This window comes from Anabrus simplex, chromosome 8 (assembly GCF_040414725.1).
Source record: "Anabrus simplex isolate iqAnaSimp1 chromosome 8, ASM4041472v1, whole genome shotgun sequence".
NCBI classification, from domain to species: Eukaryota; Metazoa; Arthropoda; class Insecta; order Orthoptera; family Tettigoniidae; genus Anabrus; species Anabrus simplex.
In genome coordinates this window covers 201,016,484-201,037,622 of record NC_090272.1, presented here as the reverse complement: position 1 = coordinate 201,037,622, position 21,139 = coordinate 201,016,484, and the positions used below count along the sequence as shown (strand labels likewise).

The following is a 21,139-nucleotide window of genomic DNA, read 5'->3' as shown; positions in this document are numbered from 1 at the left end:
TTGATTGAGTATTTTATATGATAACATTGCTTTTAATTGCTACATTCCTACTGACCTTTTTTGTAATGACCTATGTTGACTTCAGTTAGGAAAACCACAACATCAGTCTTTCTGAGAATCCCGTGGCGAAGCACAGGTACATCAGCTAGTATATTCTATATGAGGTGAAATTCACCAGTTATATTACTGTAGTCTGAAAATTAAATGAGCTGACACGATGTTTAATTTTACTTTAATATTTACCTAGATATGTACAAAAATGTTACATTTTTCACATAATATGATTTGCTTCTTCTTCATCATCCATTCCCTTTTCCAGATTCTCTCTGGGTAGGATTGTGTACCAAAGCCCACCTTACTCATTCTTTCCACCGCTCCTCTTCTAGTACTTTATTGCTATCGACTCCTCTATTTGCAATACAGTCCACAACAGAACTCCTCCATCTCATTCTAGGCTGTCCCCTAGCCCTCTTTGCAGTCTCTGTATCCATGAATGTTCTCTTTGGTATTCTCTCTCCTGGCATTCTCATCATGTGTGCAAATCATTTTAGCTTTGGATAATATGACATGTCTGGCCAGTTAAATCTGCTATTGTCATCGGCCACTACGCGTATCCGAGTGTATGTTTTTCACTTGCAATTCATGTACAGTCCGTTTTGTGTAAATGATGTTGATGACTCAACAGGTCAATTCTTGCATAGAACATGCAAACACATTTGGCACACCCGAGAGAAGGGAGTGGACGTGGTTGAGTTTGTCTGAGTTTTCTTCTAAGATGAGCCTCTGTTTGCAGTTTTCGACGTGCAGTTTCAAACTGCAGTACAGCAGTGGATGTGATTGCACACCAGCGAGGGCGATTTTAAGCAAGTGTGTGCCTTCAATGTTTGTGCTCTTCAAGGTTTTTTTGAGCTGATCCTTGTAGCATTTCAGAGGTGCATCACGTGGCCTCCTGCCAGAACTGAATTCACTGTATATATCTGTCGGGGTAGCCTATTGTCATCCATGAATTGGACATGACCAATCCATCTTAGCTGGTGACCTAAGATGGAAGCTTCTATACTGTTCATCTGTGCCCTTTCAAGTACTACAATATTGGAGACATAATCCTCCCATTTGATATTCATAATGATCCCAAGCTTCCGCTGGTGAAAACGCTCCAATTTCTTGATGTCACAGTGGTATAGAGTCCATGTTTCACATCCATACAATAAAGTGGAGACGACAGCGTGGTACACTATCAGTTTAGTGGATATATTCAGGTCTTTATTAGAAAAGACTTTGCGGGATAGACATCCAAAAGCACAATGAGGAGCTCGTATTCTATTTTCTACATCCATCTCGAGGTACGAGATGAGAGAATGCTCCCAAGGTAGGGAGAGAAATCTACTTGTTCCAGACTGAGATGGTAATGTTGAAGTCTGGCAAACTAGTTCCTGGAGCAGGTTATGCTAAAACCTTAGTTTTCTGAATGTTGATAGACCAAAATGCTCATAAGCAACCTTAAAGCAATCAACTGACAATTGCAAGTCTTCTGGAGAATGAGCTGGAGTAGCATTATCATCTGCATATTGCAGTTCAGTAACCCGGGTGAGATGGGTAAGTCTTTTAGAGCGCAGTCTTGACTGATTAAAAATCCCTCCATCAAGTCGGTAACTAATTTCTACACCTGCATTGTTACCAGATGTCTCATAAAGCATAGCTGTCAGGTACAAGGCAAACAGTGTAGGTGCAAGCACACAACCTTGCTTTAGTCCATTAGTAATAGGAAATTCTTATGACATGTTATTTTGATGGAGAACCTGACCAACCATATCATCATGAAGAGCCCAGACGAGTCCGACAAATTGTTCGGGGCAGCCAAACTGCCTTAACACCATCCACATAGCATCTCTAGGCACAGTATTAAAGGCCTTTTCCAGGTCATAAAACACCAAGAACAATGGTTTCTGTCATTCTCTGCATTTTTCCTGCAACTGTCTTGCGCAGAAGATCATGTCAGTGGTACTGGGCAAGTTGGCCGTGTGGTTAGAGGCTGTGAGCTTGCATCCGGGAGATAGTGGGTTCGAATCCCACTGTCAGCAGCCCTGAAGATAGTTTTCCATGGTTTCCCATTTTCACACCAGGCAAATGCTGGGGCTGCACTTTAATTAAGGCCACGGCTGCTTCCTACCAACTCCCAGGCCTTTCCTATCCCATCGCCGCCGCCGCCATAAGACCTACCTGTGTCAGTACAACATAAAGCCACTAGCAAAAAAAAAAAAAAAAAAAAAAAAAAAAAGTGGTACTCCTGAATGTGCGAAACCTACACTGCAATTCGGGGAGTAACTTTTCAGATAGAGTTTGAAGCCGACTCAACAGGATCCTGGCAAATATTTTACCCACTATATACAGCAGGGACATGCCACGGTAGTTACCACAAATGCTTCGATCGCTCTTTTTGAAGATGGTGACTATGATTGAGTTTTTCATTTTGGCAGGTATATATTTGGTTCCCCATATCCTTAGGATAAGAGAGAAGAGCCTCGTTTTGAGAGGTAGGCTTCCTCTAAGAATGAGTTCTAGAGGAATATTGTCTGGTCCAGGAGCCTTGTTAGGTTTGAGAGCTTTGTTATATTCATGAAATGTTGGTGGCATTGACATCCAAGGTTGTATAGGATGTTGTGGGACATGCTGAAGAAAATTTTCAGCAGCAATGGAACTGCGGTTTAAAAGTAAATTGAAGTGCTCTTTCCAGAATCTCAGAATGTCTTGATTGTCTGTAAGTGTGGTGGTGTTGTTGATAGCTTTCAAATTTCCTGATGAAGCGTGGACAGGTCCATAAATCTGTTTTAGTCCAGCATAGAACTGTTGCAGGTCCCTGGCATCTGACAAGTTTTGTAGTTCTTTGGCTCTTTGTTGCCACCAGTTGTTCTTTATTTCCTTAATTTTGGTCTGACATTTCTGCTTCAGCTCTTGAAAACGTGATGTCTTCAACTGAGAAGATGGATCTTGTACAGAGGATAAAAAGGCATCCCGCTCGGCATTGATAATGTTGATTATGGCTTCATTATTATCATCAAACCAGTTATGTCTTTTCCTTTTCTCAAAGCCAATAGCACATTCTGCTGATTGCTTGATGATTTTTTGTAGTGTGATCCATTCACAGTCTACATCATTATTGTTGACTGGGTTGTGTGACAAGTGGTTTATAATTGAATTCTGGTATTCAGAGGCAACAGCCTCATTCTGAAATTTAACAGTGTTGAATTTTCTTCTGGAAGGATGCATGAGATGGACACGCGGTTTTGATGGATAGTAATCCTGAGTCGTCTAAGAAGAAGTTTATGGTCTGTCCAACAGTCATCAATGTCTAGCAGTCTTTGTAATCAGAATATCTCTTCTGTCGCATTGCCTGGTAATGACATAGTCAATGAGATGCCAGTGCTTGGATCGAGGGTGCATCCATGTAGTTTTGAAGCGGTTGGGAAGTCCGAATTATGAATTTGTGATAAACAGCACATGTTCAGCACAGAGGCCAAGTAGTAATAGACCATTTGAATTGCGATTCCTAACACCTTGATTTTCCATGACATCTTCCCATAGCCGGTTATCATTACCCACTCTAGCGTTGACATCGCCAAGCAATAAGATCTTATCTGTTGCAGGTACTTTGGTGAAAACTGTGTTCAGATGTTGGTAGAACTGATTTTGTGTGTATTCCTCATCTTTTAGAGTAGGAGCGTAGGCGGAAATAAATGTAATGGCCTTTTCCTTAGAAAGTGGCACACGCAGGGCCATAAGCCTTTCATTTACAGAAATTGATGTGAGTTGATGTTCATGCAGTAATTTTGTCTTGACCACAAAACCAACACCATGAATACGATTTTCTCCTTCCTCCTTTCCTTTCCAAAAGATGGTGTATCCGCTACTTGCTTCACTGATTTGTCCTTCACCTAATAGTCTTGTTTTGCTCAGAGCAACGACATCAATATTTAACCTTGCTTGCTCATGGGTAATAAGAGCTGTCCTTCTTTCGGGCCTATTATTGTCCTTCAGGTCAAGTAGCGTTCTGACATTCTACTTGCCTACAGTTAAAATTGTGTACTTCATTTTCAATTGATTTCAATCGCATGAATTGGGGCGATCCTCTGAATGCAGTTTCCCAGATGGGTTCAAATGTGACTACCGATGTTTAGCCCATATTTTCTAGGGCCTTCCCCCTTCGGGGTGGGCAGTGGTGATCCTAAATAGGTCTGCCCAGTCATAGATGCAGGACCGGATCCCTGAGTAGTCTCAAGGTCTCAGGAAGGCGACTACCGCACATCTACCGCCAATGTGCAGGTCCAGACTAGAAGCTCCCAGTTTCACCCAAAACCTGCTCCCACCATCCTTATCCCATCGCCGTTGAACTTTTGAATAGCAAGTGAAATTTCCATTGGTGTGACTGTTTAAGGTGGACCACAACTTGGCAGGAAGTGGCCCACACACTATGATTTCAGAGCCATTCACCGCGGCACATGTAGCATAAGACATGCGGGATCAAGCACCGGAACTGCAACGAACTGTCGCAGACTCCACTAAACTAGAGTTGTGCCTTTGTAACCAGTCCGTCTGGCATAGCCTCTTCCACTAGCACAGCTGTTGGGAACCAGGATTATTATATTGGTTCCTCTTCTGCCTGCTTAACCGTTGGGCGATTTTGTACTTGTATTAATCCCCAGTACCTGGGCTGCCTCCTCCCCCATCTTCACTGTACCAAAGCACATCTTCTCCACCGTATGCTATGGTAATAGAGTAAACCATACAGCCAGTGTCTCCACGGTGAGTGTTGGGTGGCAGTAAATAGCCAACCCACTACAAGGACCAGTGGCTACGGGTGGAGGAGTCCTTATAGAAGGGAAATGGGGCCCTCAGTGGAGGAAATGCCACTGAAACCCCATATCAAGTGTAGCGTCTGTACTCCAGAGGAGCGGCTACAAAATGCATCTGATCTCCGTGTTAGGAGCGGCCTACAAGTTTCGGCTGGCAGTAGCTCTAAAATGCCTTTGGGGGTGGCAAACCCATCGTAATAAAAGCCTATATGATGATACGTGTACTGAAGCATAATATAATAATATTACTAAGAATATGTAAAAATATGTAAAATGAAATGCAGGTATAACCATATCAGAACCATAATTCGCCGACATTCTTCATTTTCATTTGTCTACAAGTAAAGGAATGGAAAATGTAAATACATAAGAATACAGACCCTAATATCTAATATTTCCTATATTATGAATTGTCTTGTATTAAATTTGCTAATTATAGCAGAGTTTTACATTTTTATTTATAGAAAAAACCATCGCAGAGTGGATTTGAACAGGAATTTTCCTGATCATTTTCGGAAGAATACCATTCCACCTCAGGTTGAAACGACAGCCGTAATAAAATGGCTTAATGATGTTCCATTTATCCTGTCTGCAAGTCTTCATGGAGGAGCTCTGGTAGCAAATTACCCATTTGACAACACTCCAGAAGACAGTAAGTATTATTAATTCTAGCCCTGAACTGTAACACTTCATTCAAATTTTGTTCTCAAAGGATAAAGCAAATGTGTCTAGCTAGAACAGGGTACTCAGAGTGCATGCACCGATGCATTGCTCAGCGCAAGGTGCAAAATACGACTTTGCCAGGTTGATCAGAGTCCAGACCCCTACTCGTCGATTTTGAGCAAAAGCGCTGTCTCTCTCTTTCCCTACGCCTGTCTCGCTCGCTCACGTGTCTCTCCCTTCATCACTTGCTCTTTAGCGCTCCGCCATCCGAGCAAATTTGAGCCGAGCTTAGCCGAGTTGCCCCGAGACAAAACACTGATCCGAGTCCAGCCGAGTCGGGGTGATGCACGGTGCACAGAACCTCTGTGCCTCGATTTGCATGCATGAGATTTTGGGTGTTTGAGAGGCCCTGATCGCGAATAATTATGATTACTGTTATTTTTTTTGAAGTAATGGAAAATAATACACAAGTGATAAATTAAGTCAAATATAGAAAGACAGCAACAAAGATAGGAAGATGTGATAGGATAGGCATAAATACAGATCAGTGTGGGAAGAGGGAACAACAAAAAGAAAAGACAAAAGTAAACACAAAAGGTCCACATCTTAATACACCGATGTCTTTATATAAACTGGCTTTCATCAAAACTAGCTCTTTTACATTAATTTCTTCTCAACCCTCAATGAGCTTGCCAGTAGCAGCGATTGGGAATTAAAAGTGGTGGTGGGGGGGGGAGCAGAAAAATTTATAGACAGCAAAAAGTACCTTGGTTTGATGGAGGTAGCAGTGGGGGAAAATTGAAAAAAAAAAAAAAAAAAAAAGCTACAAAATTATTTGTCTGATGCTTTCAGAGTGAATTTTAACAGTGAGGTAAAGGTTGACAGGATACTATCCAAGTGGGGTAATAATAGTTTTTTGAGATTTTTATTCAATACAATAAAACTTTCAAATAGAAGTATGGCATGATTATACAATTAAACATAATTTAGTATTTGACTACTCACTAACAAAGTAACAGACACTAGATAGAACTGCACAGACATAATAGACTGAGAGAGATTGCCAGAGTAACAAATTCGTGCAGTAAGCGGGTGAATCATACCTCAGTGTCCCTGACCTTGGCAAATATACTGTACCTATATCTCTGCTACCCTTCCTCACAGCATATGATACACGCTGCTGTGGGAGTCTCCACCACTTGCTGTGGTGCTGTACAAATCGCTTAGTTGCAACAAATGACGTTTTGTGTGTATGTCCGCTAAGTATTTTTCTTAATAATTAAAGAAATTAAAGGAAAGAATTTGCTGAAAGGACAAGAGGGTTTGTATAAATTGCTTTTATTTTTTATTAATTACTATAGTTCATTGTTTCAGGCGGCTAAAACTTAATGTTTTCTCCAAAAAGTGGTGACCTTCCCCCCCATCCCCCCCCACCCCCTAATTGCTGCCAGTGACAGCTTGCCTCTGCTTCCCAGCCACATCAGTACTCAATGAAAGGCCAGATCTGCAGTCTTTAGTTGGAAAGTCACTACTGATCTGCCCACGTGACAGATTCCCTATCTGCTTTTTACCTAGTCTTTATCCTTTTTTAACAACTTTATTTACTTTTAATTTGGGGATTTTTTTTTTTTTTTTTTTTTTTTTTTTTTTGTATGTACGAGACTAGAAGAAAATGGAAATTTATTGAACATCTCCATTGGTAAATTATTCTAATCCCTAACTCCTCTTCCTATAAACAAATATTTGTCCCAATTTATCCTCTTGAATTCCAACCTTATTTTCATGTTGTGATCTTTCCTACTTTTAAAAACACTGCTCAAATTTATTCGTCTACTAATGTCATTCCACACCATCTCTCCACTGATAGCTCGGAACATACCACTAATTCAAGCGGCTCATCTCCTCTCTGCCAAGTCAGTCCATCCATCCCGATCTGCATTTAGGGCAGTTGCCCAGGTGGCAGGTACTAGGTACCTACTGGCAGGAACCTAGATACTTACAGTGATCTCCATAAGAAACTTTCACCCTATCAACGCGGTAATTAAAACTGAGAGGACTTTTCCTATTTGTGAAACTCACAACCTGACTTTTAACCCCCTTTATCATCATACTATTGTCTGCTGTCCATCTCACAACATTGTCGAGGTCATTTTGCAGTTTCTCACAATCTTGTAACTTATTTATTACTCTATACAGTATAACATCATCTGCAAAAATACTTACCTCTGATTCCAGTTCTTTACTCATATCATTTATAGGAAAGTCAGATAAAAAGAAGATAAAAATGAATAGAGGAGACTAGAACCTATTGGACTATCTTGTGTCCATTCTGCTTTGTTTTACAGAGAATAACATTGTTCACCAACTTTTAAAAATTTTAAATCCATGAGGAGAGGCCATTCAGCTACTTTTCTCAATAACCTAAGTGACTATTTAGTTTAATTTTAATGCTATATTTTCATATAGTATTTAAGATTTTGAAAGAGATGATTAATTTTAAAATGAGACTAGAAGATTATTGAAAATACTCAGCGTATGTCCTATCACCAATATCTAAAGGCAACAGCAATCCTCTTGTATAGTTATTATGATATAAATACTTGAGTCATTTAATACAATTTTACCTCATGTAATTAATTCTTATCCATAAGATACAGCAGCACATTGGTTTTCTTTCTCAGCATGGGACATAGCATCAAAACTGATCGACAACTCTGTGCAAGATGAAGATATGGCAGATATCTGGAAGAGATTTGCAAATGGTTTGGAATCCATAAATAAATACTTGGATTTGCTTTGATTATAGTTGCCACCTAATATCATTCAGAACTTAAAGGACAATTTTCAATATTTGAAAATTTGTGAAATCCTAGATTTCTACTAAAATGAAAGACAATTTGCCTCCTAAAACAGTCTTTAAGTATCCCTTCCCGAACCATGTAGCCTGTTGTCGAAAGGAATACTTCCCTCGGTACTAAGGGTAAGGGCTACCAATATTTGATAATGCAAAGAAAATTACCTCTATCTTCATTAGCTACAGAACAATTGAGTGGTTGCTTAAAGAGACATTCTGATTTTTCATTCCAAAATATTGAGGCACAGTACTGTATTTGTTATCAGCTATTGCAGATGATGTAAAGTATGGTAGCTTTGAGAAGTAATAACCTGAGTAATTAAATGCAGTGCCTCGAAAAAACTTTGAAAATAATAATAATAATAATAATAATTGTTACCGTGTTTTAGCGGTAGTTATGCGTAAAAGAAGGTGCGGGTGTGAATGGGTTTCAAGCTACGAAATTATAGTGCATGTAAAATTAATTTAAAATTTAACAAGGTTATATTTCCTTTTCAAAAACAAAGCAATAACAGACATGGCAGGTACAATGTAGCAAAACAAGGGGAGTTACAATATTTACAGGTTTTGGGCTTCACGCCCTGACTTCAGCGATCAGCTCAGTTTTACCACAAACACAAGTTTTAACAGAGGGGCAGAAAACCCCATTCATCCCTAGGAGCCCCTGGCTCCGAATTACACAGAAAAGCCTCCACGAGGCATATGACACTCCATTTCAAAAGAGCGATCCGCTCTCAAAATTTAAGCCTCTCAAAGGCCACACCAAACTCTACCTTCAAGCTGTCCTCTAAGGACGTATTCACAGGGGTAAAATACCCAACCTACTGAGGTCTATTGAATGAAAAAGAAAGTTGATTACATGACCTCTAAAATAACAATTTGAGAGGAGGCTAACCGCACTCCTGATACACTTTGTTTAAGACCTACTTGGCACTAGGCCGTTAATACAAGGGCTAATCCCATACTACGGAGGTGACTTCAGAAAATAACAATTTACATTACATCACGGAAGAATTGGTTTGAGAAAATAAGTCCACCTCAAAACAATATGAGTGGGAACTCGAGAGGGTTAGCACTCTCTATCCCAATATGTGGTTTAGAAGATAGGATAGGTACCAGTAGTCTTTACATTTTAAAGGAAGGTTACATGGTGGAAGGCCTAGAACCCGCCCCGAAGATTAAACTGCTGAGCAAGCAAAGAAAGAAGTTATTACTTGGCCATTACCTTGTTGTAGACGCCGCCGAAGAAAGAGGCGCTTCCCGCCTCCTGCTATGTACTTAATACACTGAAAGATGGAACAGAAGTGGCCTGGAGACCCTAAAATCAGCAGTTTATATCCTCTCGCGGAAGATTCTAGGCGTTAGGGGAAATAAAACACCCTCCCACAAAAAATTTTATTGGCTAGGGAAAAGAAACCCCTACATAGAGGAAAAAGAAACACATTATTGGTGGAAAATTAATTAAAGAAATTCGGGATTGGCTAGATCCAAACTAAGGGGAAAAAGAGGGGTATACAGCCAACTTAAACAATAACAGAAAGAAATTTAGCAAGGAACAAACATTTGAAATAAAAATTTCTTCAACAAAATAGTTCTTTGATTTCGCACTAGGTTGCACTATTGTAATTCTTCAGTAGTGTCCTCTAGAAGAGAAAGTTCACACTTCTTACTTCAAGCGAGACAAAAACACATCAAAAGTGACACAGTTCAAAAACTCAAAATTTTCCACGTGGTGACATCTTCTGAGAAAGTAGAGAATTAATAGAATAGATAAAGTTCAACCTTCCTCCAGAAGAGGAGTTTCAACTGGCGCAACTTTTAAATAAACGGTGTAGAGGTGTACCGCCCGGTACAGACCTCCCCCCCCAAAAGTTCCTCCAGGGGTGACACATGAAATCAGTTTGAAACAAAGTCCAAGTAATGATGTTGATACGAAGATAGATAGCAGAAGCATTTACAAGATTTCTTAATTCAGTTTCAAAATATTGTTGTTGCAGGTGAATGAAAGTCTTTATGTTTGTAGAATTTGAATTTCTGAAGATAAACTTTTAATACTTGAAAGTGATGAAAAATTTGGCAATGTCCACCAATTATTGTTGTTGAATTCCCAAGTGTAGTTATTGCTTATGGTGACTGTCCATGTAGTTGATGTAGATTGAGTCGGATGGCCAGACCGGCCGTTGCAGCTTGCGTCCAACGGAGGCCGCTCGGACCCCTCAAGTACCCTGAGATACCGCTCGCCCGCACTATGAGGGGAGCAGAGGAGTTTAAGTACGCCGCGCCCGCGGTGAACAGATACAGGCTGCGGGCATGTAGCAGGTCGTGCGCCGCACATCAGCCTTGGCCGGGAGGAGAGTTTCGGCTCGCCGTGCACATGTCGTCCTCGCTGGAGAGGAGGGGGCCCATCCCCCTCCCCAGTCGCTGCACGGCGCTGCGCGGCTGCGGGGGCGCTGAAACATTAAAGCTAGACGGCAGAATTGTGTTGGACTATCATCTTCTTTGAGGGTACAGGCTTGTGGAGAGGTTGAGGGGCCAGCGGCGTGTAGATATCCATGGCATTTACTATTATGAAGCCACAGTGTAAGGTGGAGCAGGAGACGGGAGCGTGGTAATGGCCGTGGCAAGCACAGGATGGCAGTTTAACGGGTCGGGGCAGGTTTTACACAAGGCTTACATCTAAAACCAAAATATTACAGAAGGGGCAGAATGCCTTAAAAGTGAAACTCAAAAAAAATATAACCTTCATATCCTTTCAAAATAATATGAAGCAAGTTAACACAGAAATTACACCGGTTTCACCTGGGACAGGTGAACTCTAAATATCCTCTCGGTGGCTGGATTACTTAGCAATAAGGTAACCGGCGTAAGAAAATCGAGAATGATACAAGGCCCATGAAATCTGGGGGCAAGCTTGCCCGCGGGAACAAAATTTTTGACCATAACCTGGTCACCTACCTTCAAAGTGGTGGGTCTCCGTCCACGATCATACCTTTCCCTAACCTTTTCATGAGACACTTTAAGATTGGCTTTAGCCTTCTTCCAAAGATCTTTAATGTTGTCCGGATCTATTGTCTCGGGCAGAATGTCATTCAGAGACCAGAGGTTAGAGAGCGGCGTGTTGGGAACGAACTTAAACATCAAAGAAGCTGGAGTAAATTTGTGTGATTCATGAACCGCCGAATTCAAAGCAAAAGCTAACCAATGCAGGGACGTGTCCCACCTAGAATGATCTTCATGATGATAGGCAATAAGTGCGGACCTGAGATTACGGTTAACCCGTTCAGCCAGAGATGGTTGAGGGTAATAAGCGGAAGTAGTTACATGAGAGATGGACAAGTCAAAACAGAATTTACGAAATAAATTTGATGTGAACGCCTTAGCATTATCAGATACAATATATTGGCACGGACCAAAAGAAGCAAAAATAGAATTTAGGCAAGTAATGGTGGACTGAGCGGTAGCCAGCTTAGTCGGAAATAACCAAGAAAATCTAGTAAAGCCATCTACGCACACAAAGATGAACTTGTTAGCATTACCCTTTGACTGGGGGAAGGGTCCTACATAATCGATATACAGGCGTTCCATGGGGCGCGACGCTTGATGCGAAGACAAAAGGCCTACCTTGGTGGACATGGTGGGTTTACTAAGCAAACAAGATTTACAAGCTTTTACAAGTTCACGGATTTCACCGTCCATACCTTTCCAAATGAACATTTCACGAATTTTTTCACGGGTTTTAAAGATTCCAAGATGCACTCCTAATGGGGTCTCATGATAATACTTGAAGATCATAGGCACAAGAACAGCTGGAACGACAACTTTCATCATCTTGTCATGCCTCGAAGGGCAACATAAAACACCATTCCTCAGAACATAAGGGACAACATGTTCCCCAGAAGAAAGGGTTTCCATTATCGGAGCCAGCGTCGGATCTTCACGTTGGTACTTCTCAATATCTCTAAAGAGCATGGGAGCATCTGTTAGGATGGCATTAACCTCAGATAGTATGGACTCGGAAGGTGATGAACTGTCGACAGGTTCATGGGTCTCGACGTCGTTAGAAAACATACGGCTGAGTCCATCAGCAACAACATTTTCAGTACCTCTGATATGTCGTACATCGAATTGGAAGGCAGAAATACGGATGGCCCAACGGGCTATACGACCAGTACGACGCGGCCTACCTAAGACCCAGCTTAAGGCTTGATTATCTGTCTCCAAGTCGAATTTGACGTGTTCCAGATAGAGACGGAACTTTTCTAAGGCGAATAAGACTGCCAAACCTTCAAGCTCATATATGGAGTACTTTGCTTCTTGAGCTGACAATGTCCTAGACGCATAGGCGATGGGGCGCCTCCCTAGTTCAGTCTCTTGAAGAAGGACTGCAGCTACCGCCGACGACGACGCGTCGGTTTGGACGATGAATTTCTTCGAGAAATCCGGCATAGCAAGTACAGGGGCATTACAGAGAGCTAATTTAAGATCTTCGAAAGCGGCTTGTTGAGAAGGTCCCCACTCGAATTTGATGCCTTTCCTACGAAGAAGGTTTAAGGGCGCCGCTCTATTAGCGAAGTTAGGAATGAACTTCCTGAAGAAATTCACCATGCCAATGAACCTGGCGATACCTTTAATGTCCTTGGGAGGTTTAAAATCACGGATGGCCTGTGTTCTAGAATGATCGACTGCTACACCATCAGGTGACACAATATGCCCTAGGAATGACATAGAGGGCTTAGCAAAGGCAACCTTGGACAACTTAACAGTTAACCCAGCCTTACGAAGGCGATTGAGAACTTCTCGCAGATGATCTAGATGTTCTTCAAAGGTTTCGGAAAATACGACGACATCATCTAAGTAGTGATATAAGTACTCGAATTTGATGTCGGAGAAGACCCTATCTAGCAGCCTAGTGAGTACAGCTGCTCCCGTAGGGAGCCCGAAAGGCACGCGGTTGTATTCATATAAATTCCAGTCCGTGGCAAACGCTGTAAGATGTTTAGACTCTTCGGCTAGGGGAATTTGATTATAGGCCTGATTTAAGTCCAAGATGGTGAAGAACTTGGCCTTACGAAACCATGAAAAACAAGAATGAAGGTCGGGAAGGGGCAGATTGCAACACCACCTTCCGATTGAGAGCCCTGTAATCAATGACAGGCCTGAAGCCTCCTTGGGGTTTCGGGACTAGAAAAATAGGCGAAGAATACGCTGACTTAGAGGGCCTAATAATACCATCCTTCAACATCTGATCGATGATTTCTTTCAGAGCCTTCATTTTAGGTGGAGATAGCCTATACGGTGGAAAACGGACAGGAATCGAATCCGTGACCTCAATTTTGTATTCAATAAGGTCAGTAACACCAAGAGTATCAGAGAACACCTCGGGAAACGACTGACACAGTTTCCGAATACTATCAGCCTGCTCCTCAGGTAGATGTCTAAGGTCTAACAACATCTCATCCTGGGTAGGCGAAATAGATGAACATGATACAGAATTACACTTTAACAAGGGAATTCTACAATTGGACGCAAATTTGAATGTGCACGACCTACTCTGGAGATCGAGCACAAGACCAGTGTGAGAAATGAAGTCCGCTCCCAATATGATGGGGCAAGACAAGTGCTTAGCCACAAACAGTTTGATTTTCCATGTAAATTTAAAAATACGAATTTTGACCAGTACGGAACCTAGAATTTCTAATGGCGATGAATTAGCCAAAACATATTGAATAAGAGCTGAGACATGGTCAGGTAGTTTACAAACAGATTTCAATTTAGAATACCATTCAGCCGAAATAATCGAACAAACACTGCCTGAATCTAAGAGAGCTGTTATAGGCTCGTTATTTAACTCAATCTTAAGAAAAGGAACAGGTGCGGGGGTATCCGCCGCAATCCTAAGACATTCTTTAGGGCATTCAAAAGATGAATTTGAAGGCTGATTGTTCTCTGCATTTACAACCTGTTTACTAGGGGCTGAGTCTCGGGAAGATGGATTAGTCGACTCAGCCGATGCCACTAGTCACTTTTTATTATTGGCATAGGTGGAATTTGCACCAGAAGTTGAGCAGGAGGGGGTGCTATTTGAGTTTGGGCAATTTTTGGCGATATGTGAGAAGGCCCCACACTTAAAACAGCCTTGTGATGAACCAGCTCCATTTTTTGCCCTACTAGACTTGATCAGAGGACACTTATTGCGAAGATGGTCAGGCGACCCGCAAGCATAACATTTACGGGGCGTGACTGGTCGGCGAGGTGGAGGCCGAGTGTTACTAAAGGAAGGCGGGGGTTCTTTCGCTACACGCAAAGAATCGGCGTATCTAACTCCTTCCGCTGAGACGGCCAACGCTTCAAGTTCAGAGAAAGTTTGCGGGCACGCCGCAAAACACAAGTATGATCTATAAGATGGTGAAATGCCTTCCACAATAGCTTGTACAATTTGATCCTCAGGGAAGTGAAGAGCAAACACCCTAGTATAAAACTTAATATCTTGGATGAAGTCAGCCAAGTTTTCGTCCAACCTCTGTACTCGATAATAGTATTTCTGAATAAGAGATGACCTCGCGCGGGCAGGAATAAAATTTGCAAGCAGATGTGCATGGAAATCTTCGATAGATGACTGTTCAGCTATGGCTCTTACTATTTTATCTGAGAGAACCCCAATAGCATAAGGATAGATAATTTGCAAAATTTGACATGGGGAAAGAGAAAACACAAGGGCATGATCCTGAAATTCCACTAGAAATCTTAAAAATGAAATTACGTCACTGGTGGTATTAACGGAAAACTTGGATATACCTCTGAGCAACATTGCCAATGGATGAGGCAAGCTGCTAAACCCGGGCGACATAGTAGGTAAAGGTTTCAATGGCAAGGAAGTTAATTCAGCACGTACATTGTTCAACGATGTGCGGCGTTCAGACTCGTTGTCCAATGGGGCAGAGATAGTTTGAGCAGCAACGGTTATCCTATTGCCTTCTCCCTTAGCAGGTTCTTCCTCACTACTTACATTCACTATGGTGGGCTGATCAGATTTGGGAGGAACTTCCCCAGTTAACAATTGAGTGACTTTACTAGACAATTCAGAGATAGTTTCAAGGAGCGTATTAGCTTGCTTCCTCTGAACGTCATTCACCTTCAGAGACAACAGATCATTAACTCTATTTGAAAAGTGATATAATCTGCCTTGCACACGCTTAATTTGGTTAGGAGACGGATCGTTTTCATCAAAAAAGCTGACTACAGATGCTAGCCCAGTAATATTCTCGACGATCGTGGAAAGAGAGTCATCAATTTCTTTCTCTCCCAAATTGGGGATGGAAATGGGCAAATCAAGGGACTCTCTAAGCTTGTTGGTGTCGATTGCAACCGTGCCTCCAGATTGCACATTTCTGATAGTTAACTCGTATATCAACTCCTCTTTGCGCAAGTAGTTAAGGAGGAGAACATCGCAAGGGCCGGGCATGATGACAGAACAATTTTGAAAAACTCAAAAAATTCCAGCAACTGAGAAAATTGTTAGAGTTCGAATCAAAGCAATGTTTAGCCGTCAAAAGGGGCTAAATTGAGACCCATTCAACCACGCTCTGCTACCACTTGTTACCGTGTTTTAGCGGTAGTTATGCGTAAAAGAAGGTGCGGGTGTGAATGGGTTTCAAGCTACGAAATTATAGTGCATGTAAAATTAATTTAAAATTTAACAAGGTTATATTTCCTTTTCAAAAACAAAGCAATAACAGACATGGCAGGTACAATGTAGCAAAACAAGGGGAGTTACAATATTTACAGGTTTTGGGCTTCACGCCCTGACTTCAGCGATCAGCTCAGTTTTACCACAAACACAAGTTTTAACAGAGGGGCAGAAAACCCCATTCATCCCTAGGAGCCCCTGGCTCCGAATTACACAGAAAAGCCTCCACGAGGCATATGACACTCCATTTCAAAAGAGCGATCCGCTCTCAAAATTTAAGCCTCTGAAAGGCCACACCAAACTCTACCTTCAAGCTGTCCTCTAAGGACGTATTCACAGGGGTAAAATACCCAACCTACTGAGGTCTATTGAATGAAAAAGAAAGTTGATTACATGACCTCTAAAATAACAATTTGAGAGGAGGCTAACCGCACTCCTGATACACTTTGTTTAAGACCTACTTGGCACTAGGCCGTTAATACAAGGGCTAATCCCATACTACGGAGGTGACTTCAGAAAATAACAATTTACATTACATCACGGAAGAATTGGTTTGAGAAAATAAGTCCACCTCAAAACAATATGAGTGGGAACTCGAGAGGGTTAGCACTCTCTATCCCAATATGTGGTTTAGAAGATAGGATAGGTACCAGTAGTCTTTACATTTTAAAGGAAGGTTACATGGTGGAAGGCCTAGAACCCGCCCCGAAGATTAAACTGCTGAGCAAGCAAAGAAAGAAGTTATTACTTGGCCATTACCTTGTTGTAGACGCCGCCGAAGAAAGAGGCGCTTCCCGCCTCCTGCTATGTACTTAATACACTGAAAGATGGAACAGAAGTGGCCTGGAGACCCTAAAATCAGCAGTTTATATCCTCTCGCGGAAGATTCTAGGCGTTAGGGGAAATAAAACACCCTCCCACAAAAAATTTTATTGGCTAGGGAAAAGAAACCCCTACATAGAGGAAAAAGAAACACATTATTGGTGGAAAATTAATTAAAGAAATTTGGGATTGGCTAGATCCAAACTAAGGGGAAAAAGAGGGGTATACAGCCAACTTAAACAATAACAGAAAGAAATTTAGCAAGGAACAAACATTTGAAATAAAAATTTCTTCAACAAAATAGTTCTTTGATTTCGCACTAGGTTGCACTATTGTAATTCTTCAGTAGTGTCCTCTAGAAGAGAAAGTTCACACTTCTTACTTCAAGCGAGACAAAAACACATCAAAAGTGACACAGTTCAAAAACTCAAAATTTTCCACGTGGTGACATCTTCTGAGAAAGTAGAGAATTAATAGAATAGATAAAGTTCAACCTTCCTCCAGAAGAGGAGTTTCAACTGGCGCAACTTTTAAATAAACGGTGTAGAGGTGTACCGCCCGGTACAATAATAATAATAATAATAATAATAATAATAATAATGTATGTCCAACCCTTGTCCTGCTTCTCTATGGGGTCGGGTATGAAGTGAGATGGATCTTCATAACGCGTTTTTATGGCCGAAAACACTTCCTGGCATGAACCTCATCAGAGGAGTTAATGAGATGAAATGAATGACGTGACATATGATAGCAGGAAGTGAGAGGGTGAAAGCCAGTGCTGGCACATAGCCTACTTCTGTCGAATAGCAGCAAGGGGTCTGCTCTCGGCTTTACTTTTCCATCCGTTGGACAAATCACCATTAACAGCATCATATGTCTTCACTCCATATGAACACAGCAGAGAGGTTTGGAATTTAATCCAGTGATTAGAAATTGTATACCACCACCTCTCCTACCCTGGCGGCCAACATTCTGATGACCAAGCGAGTTAGCCATGCAGTTAGGATCGCGCAGCTGTGAATTTGTATTCGGGAGATATTGTGTACGAACCCCACTGTCAGCAGGCTTGAAGATGGTTTTGTGTGGTTTCCCATTTTTGTACCGGGAAAATGTTGGGGCTGTACCTTAATTAAGGTCATGGCCATTTTCTTCCCAATCCTAGTCCTTTACTACCCCACCATAAGACCTGTCTGTGTCTGTGACATAAAGCAAATCGTAAAACATTCTGATGGTGACATTCTTTCAACCAACAGGACTCGACCCAGATAACCTTGGCGTCAGACCATATAGACTTCACACTTTAACGATCATGGCCACCAGGCAGGCTAATAATAATTACAATAATAATAAAGGGTCACCTGCTAAAAGGTATAGTATGACATTTTATACCTCATCAGAACAGTTAAGACATTTATCCCACTGGGTGATGAGATGGTCACTTTCATTCTTGAAGAAAGCCGGCTGGCTGCCGACAGAAGCACATCTGTACCCAGTCACACATGTTGTCATCTGATGTCCACAAATGTCTAACTTCAGTTCAAGTCTTGGCCCGCAATTAAAGCACAGTGCTATGAAGACACATTACAGAAGCTGAGCTGCACCATTAGTCAAACACCTGGGCAAGCCATTGAATACATTATCTTTCTTCATGACAATGCCTGCCCCCACACTGTCAACTGTGTCAGGAATATGTTTCAGAGATTTGGTTGGGAAACTATTCAGTAATCTCCCTACAGCCCAGATCTCTCCCCATGCTGTTTTCACATATTTTAACATATTTTAGGTTGTAATTGGCTACAAATGTGCATAATTTCATTCCTAGAAGATAACCAAAGATACATTATATTTTATTTTCAAAGTTAATACATGAGTGAATCAAATATAAACAGACCTTATTCTATAGTGAGCTTATATCTGTGCCGTTTGGTACTTTGAAGCCACATTGGTGTGGGTTCTGGGTGGGGGAGGTAGCCTTGGGAGCTTGCGTTGTTCACATGGTCAATTTCTATAGCAATGAGTGAGAGGAAGGTGCACCCTGCCGTTGCACAATGTGTTGTAATAAAGTTTCTCATTAATGACAATGTTAATGCAGCTGAAATTCACCATCGTTTGGGGAAAGAACATTTTCATGGACCCGAGTGGAACACTGGTGCAGCGAGTTCAGGAAAGGATGTGAATGTATTGAAAACATGGCCCACCCACATCGCCCTCGCACCAGCATCACACCCCAGAACATCCGAGCAGTCACTCATTGAAGAGGATACCCACCTTACAGTGCTTGGAATTTCTCAAGAACTTCTCGTAAGATACAGGAGTCTCCAATCAATCATCCGGCAAGAGTTGAGAATGTGTGTGAAGTGTTGGCTCATTGGATTCCACGGATGAAGAACAGAAAGCTGTTCAAGTCGAAATTTCTCAAACATTTCTGATGCATTATAAAGAAGAAGGTGACACTCTTTTGAACAAAATCACCACATGTAATGACATTTGGGTGCACCATTATGCCTTCAAGAAGACCAGTCTGGAGTGGAGGAGGAGCAGTGAGCGAGCACCAGTGAAAGCCAGGACAAGATTGTCTGTATGTAAGGTCGTGTGCATGGTATTCTGGGACATGAAAGGTGTCTTATTGGTTGATTTCCTTCAAGAAAGATGGACCATTAATGCTGCCTAGTACTGCGACCTCCTCAGTCAAGTTCGAGGTGCCTTTCAGGCAAAAAGGCGCAGTAGCCCCATCAGAGATGTGCTAAAGTAAACTTGTGTCCTCATCCTGAGGTGGTGAAGCTCTTTTCAGGTAGACCCCAGTGGAGGTGAGTTGCATGTAGCATTTCAACCACATACCAGCCCTCCTGCCAGTCTTCTATTTCTGACAATACCAGACATTGAATCTGGGCCTCCGAGGACGGCAGCTAATAACACTAACCATTATGCTACGGAGGTGGACGCTGATGCACTGATTCTCCATGATAATGCACGACTCCATATTCCTGCAGCAACACTACAAAAATTGGCCGAGATGAATTGGACAGCCCTATAACATCCACTCCATAGTCCAGATCTCTCACCATGTGATTTTCACATGTTCGGCCAGCTTAAAGAAGATGCTGGTGGACAGCGCTTCACAACTAATAAGGAGGTGCAAGATTTTGTGTGCAAATGGCTGAACACTCACCCTCAAACTTTTTTTGATAGTGACATAAAAAAATTGCCTAATCATTGGAAGAAATGCATAGATAATATGGGCGAATTTGTGGAAAAATAAGTACCTATTTATATATCCCCCGCTATTGGATTGACATGTGGTTATTAGATAGGCACTACAATTGAGAAGGCGCATGTCACCCCTTTAGGAGTTACGGCATATTATCCTCTGTGTTGTGAGTGGTTTGTTTACACACCATTCAATGTTTTCCTTGTAGTTTACAACTGTGTGATAAGAATTTAATTCAATTCTGTGCCAAGTGAGCCATGAACAATGGAGCACCATCAGTCTATATAAAATACTTTCTAAAGTGATGTAACAATAGTATGTAAGAATAAAGCAATAACAGATTCCAATTCACATTATTTTCCTTACCACTAACAACTGAATCCTGATGGTTGCATAGTGAAAATATGTCACTGAAATTCCATCGTCTGTTACACAGAGAAGGGAATGCACACAACGCTGCATTTTAGGAACACCTTACAAACACACACAGTGCAATGTAACAGCAGATTATAGCACTAGTTTCACGCTATAGCTTGAAGTTGAGAGGCATGAACATAGTACTGTGTCACTCCACGAGGTGGTGATGATTATTATTTTAAGAGGAAGTACAACTAGGCAACCATTTTCTATACAATACTAATCAGAGAGAAAAACTGGAAAGCATCCGACACATCGAAAATGAAGGTATCGGCCATTGAAAGACAAGGGCTGTGAAGGGAATGAAAATTTTTTTTCCTAGTGGCTTTACGCCGCACTGACACAGATAGGTCTTATGGTAATGATGGGATAGGAAAGGCCTAGGAGTTGAAAGGAAGCAGCCGTGGCCTTATTTTTTTTTTTTTTGCTAGTTACTTTACATTGCACCGACACAGATAGTATCATGGCGACGATGGAACAAGAAAGGGTTAGGAGTGGGAAGGAAGCGGCTGTGGCCTTAATTAAGGTACAGCCCTAGCATTTGCCTGGTGTGAAAATGGGAAACCACGGAAAACCATTTTCAGGGCTGCCGACAGTGGGGTTCGAACCTACTATCTCCCGAATACTGGATACTGGCC

The 21,139-nt window shown here is 41.7% G+C and overlaps 1 protein-coding gene across 1 annotated transcript in view; it reads left to right on the top strand.

Moving 5' to 3' along the window:
- The window catches only part of LOC136878977 (carboxypeptidase D), a 163,445-nt gene that overhangs the window by 111,305 nt on the left and 31,001 nt on the right, over nucleotides 1-21,139 (top strand). Inside the window, exons 6-7 of the mRNA XM_068228904.1 lie at nucleotides 5,315-5,502; nucleotides 8,195-8,275. Of these exons, the coding sequence (XP_068085005.1) occupies nucleotides 5,315-5,502; nucleotides 8,195-8,275 (269 nt within the window). The remainder of the gene's footprint in view (nucleotides 1-5,314; nucleotides 5,503-8,194; nucleotides 8,276-21,139) is intronic.